At 55.9% G+C, this 2835-nt stretch overlaps 1 protein-coding gene across 1 annotated transcript in view; it reads left to right on the top strand.

Annotated features, from left to right (window-relative positions):
* INPP5B (inositol polyphosphate-5-phosphatase, 75kDa) overlaps nucleotides 1–2835 on the top strand; it is a 27083-nt gene that overhangs the window by 8958 nt on the left and 15290 nt on the right. Inside the window, exons 6-8 of the mRNA XM_009879879.1 lie at nucleotides 348–445; nucleotides 839–868; nucleotides 1306–1416. Of these exons, the coding sequence (XP_009878181.1) occupies nucleotides 348–445; nucleotides 839–868; nucleotides 1306–1416 (239 nt within the window). The remainder of the gene's footprint in view (nucleotides 1–347; nucleotides 446–838; nucleotides 869–1305; nucleotides 1417–2835) is intronic.

The raw sequence follows: 2835 nt of genomic DNA, 5'->3' as shown, positions 1-2835 counted from the left end.
CCTGCAGCCTCCTTCCTCTCCCGAAGACTGTCCCCCGGGTGGGAGCGGTGGGGCAGTGATTTGAGGGCACTGCGCCTTGGCGTTTCCCCCGCCGCACTCCGCGGGTGGTTGGGGAGAACAGCCGCGGCCCCGGAGGTTTTGGCCTGGCGCGTTTTGCCAGTAACATAAATATGTTCTTATTTAAACGGTGGGGTAAGCAGGTGGGTGGGCACGTGGTCGAGAAGCTGCTTTGGGGTTTGCGTGAGGCTGCAGCAGCAGGCGCTGCTGGATGGGATGGGGTCTGCCTGTACCGGCAGAGATGCCAGAATCGAGGAGGCGTTACCTCCGTGTCTGCTCTGTGCTTGCAGGATCTATGTATACACTCACCGGCGGATGGCCATAACAGCTGAGGATGTCTGGCTGGAGAAAGTTATCCCCATCACAGAAGGGTTTGCAGTGGAAGAAGGTACTAACGCACTTTGGTGGCTTAGTGGCCACTTCCAAAGAAGGGGATGAAGGGGTTTGGAGTCAATATGTTGTTGTTCTACTTGATAAAATTTGGGATCTATTCAGCTTCATATTTTTTCTACAGTTTGTAATCCCCAGTGATGCTTGTGCATCCCATGGCATAGCTGGAAGGGCCCTGCTGGATTATTTGCTCTGCAGTCCAAAGCACCCTGTGTGCAGCCAAGCATCAGCCGTGGCCTCCAGCCCTGGCAGGTTCCTTCTGCCTGTCTCCATTCGTACCAGGAGTATTTGGGGGTTGAGGAACTTACCGAGTTTGCTAACTTCAGAGTGCCAGCGCGGCCTGCGGACCTCTTACTTAGCTCTGTAACTCAACTTTGTTTTGCTTTTCCAGTTGTACTTGACAGTGACCTCCATGTCATCGGTGAGTTCTGTTGCTGTGTTAATGCCCGTGCTATGGGCGTTCCTGGGCCCTGTACAGCTGCACACAGGGAGGTGGGAGTGGGGGTTCTTGTGACCGCACTGTTGACCGGGGGGATCTCATCTCAGTGTTGGGGAACTGGGCGTGCTGTTTACCGCGGTGCGGCTGACGAGTGTTCTCACCCCAGTTCAACCAAAGGAATGGTTTTTCCAAATGCTTTTAAACTGCTACTGGAAGATTAATTATTGTCACTGAATAAGCAGAATAAGAATTATTGTAAACGCTGATTTTCATATTTTTAAATGGCATTCTTGTGTAAAATGTGGAAAAGGAGCATGATGAGGTGTGTTGCTGAAGTCTGCATGCATGCAGCCACCAGCTGCGGTGGAGTGGAGAAAATGCTCAGTTTCTGAAAGCTCCTCTTCTCCCGATGTCTTTAGGCTCCGATGTGACTATCCAGATCAGTTCAGAAGATGATCGACTCACGGTGCGGTTGCCATTTGGTTCCCACACGCGCATGTTCCTTCAGGAGGTCAGCAGGTGCAGCCCAGGTAGGAGCTCTGTCAGGCGCTGGACGTGGCCCGTGGGGGTGGTGGAGGTGTGGGCAGGCTCAGCTGGCGTGTTGCGTTTGCGCGTTGCACTCTGCGTGGAAGAGCAGCATCGGCCTCTGCTGCTGAAACTTGCTTAGAACTGTAATGGTTCACAAGTGTGACAAGTCTCCATCGGTGGACAGCTCAGCAGCGGTGATCAATCTGATCTTGACCGATCTGATGGCCTTCTGTGGTGGCGTGACAGGCTGGGTGGGTGAGGGGAGGGCAGTGGGCGTTGTCTGCCTCCACTTCAGCAGGGCTTTTGGTGCTGTCTCCCATGACACCCTCATGGGCAAGCTCAGGCAGTGTGGGTTAGATGAGTGGACAGTGAGGTGGATGGAGAACTGGCTGAAGGGCAGAGCTCAGAGGGCTGTGGTCAGCACTGGGTCCAGTCTTGTTCAACAAATTCATGAGTGACCTGGATGAGGGGACAGAGTGTACCCTCAGCAAGTTTGCTGGTGACACAACACTGGGAGGGGTGGCTGACACACCGGAAGGCTGTGCCGCCATACAGCGTGACCTGGACAGGCTGGAGAGTTGGGTAGAGAGGAACCTAATGAAGTTCAACAAGGGCAAGTGTAGGGTACTGCATCTGGGGAGGAATAACCCCGTGCACCAGTACAGGTTGGGGGCTGACCTGCTGGAGAGCAGCTCTGCAGAAAGGGACCTGGGAGTCCTGGGGGACAACAGGATGCCCATGACCCAGCAATGTGCCCTGGTGGCCAAGAAGGCCAATGGTCTCCTGGGGTGCATTAAAAAAAGAGCATGGCTAGCAGGATGAGGGAGGTCATCCTCCCCCTCTATTCTGCCCTGGGGAGGTCACATCTGGAGCACTCTGTGCAGTTCTGGGCTCCCCAGTTCAAGACGGGCAGGGAACTGCTGGAGAAGGTCCAGCAGAGTCTACAAAGATGCTCAGGGGACTGGAGCATCTCTCTGGTGAGGAGAGGCTGAGAGCCCTGGGGCTGTTCAGCCTGGAGAGGGGAAGACTGAGAGGGGGTCTCAGCAATGCCGATCAATATCTAAAGGGCGGGCGGCAAGGGGATGGGGCCAGACTCTTCTCAGTGGTGGCCGGCGACAGGACAGGGGGCAATGGGCACAAAGTGGAACATGAGAAATTCCATCTCAACATGGGGAAAAATGTCTTTCCTGTGAGGGTGGCAGAGCCCTGGCACAGGCTGCCCAGAGAGGCTGTGGAGTCTCCTTCTCTGGAGACATCCCAAACCCGCCTGGCCGTGATGCTGTGCTGCGTGCTCGGGGTGCCCCTGCTCTGGCACGGGTGGGCTAGAAGCTCTCCAGAGGTCCCTGCTCCCCCCGTCCCGTCCCGTCCCGTCCCGTCCCCCCCCGCCGGTTTGTGGTCAGCGATCTGTTTTGGCCGCGCAG

Source organism: Charadrius vociferus, unplaced genomic scaffold, assembly GCF_000708025.1.
Source record: "Charadrius vociferus isolate BGI_N301 unplaced genomic scaffold, ASM70802v2 scaffold562, whole genome shotgun sequence".
Classification (NCBI taxonomy): domain Eukaryota; kingdom Metazoa; phylum Chordata; class Aves; order Charadriiformes; family Charadriidae; genus Charadrius; species Charadrius vociferus.
Note: the sequence above shows the minus strand (reverse complement) of the source record. Positions and strands in the feature narration are given on the sequence as shown.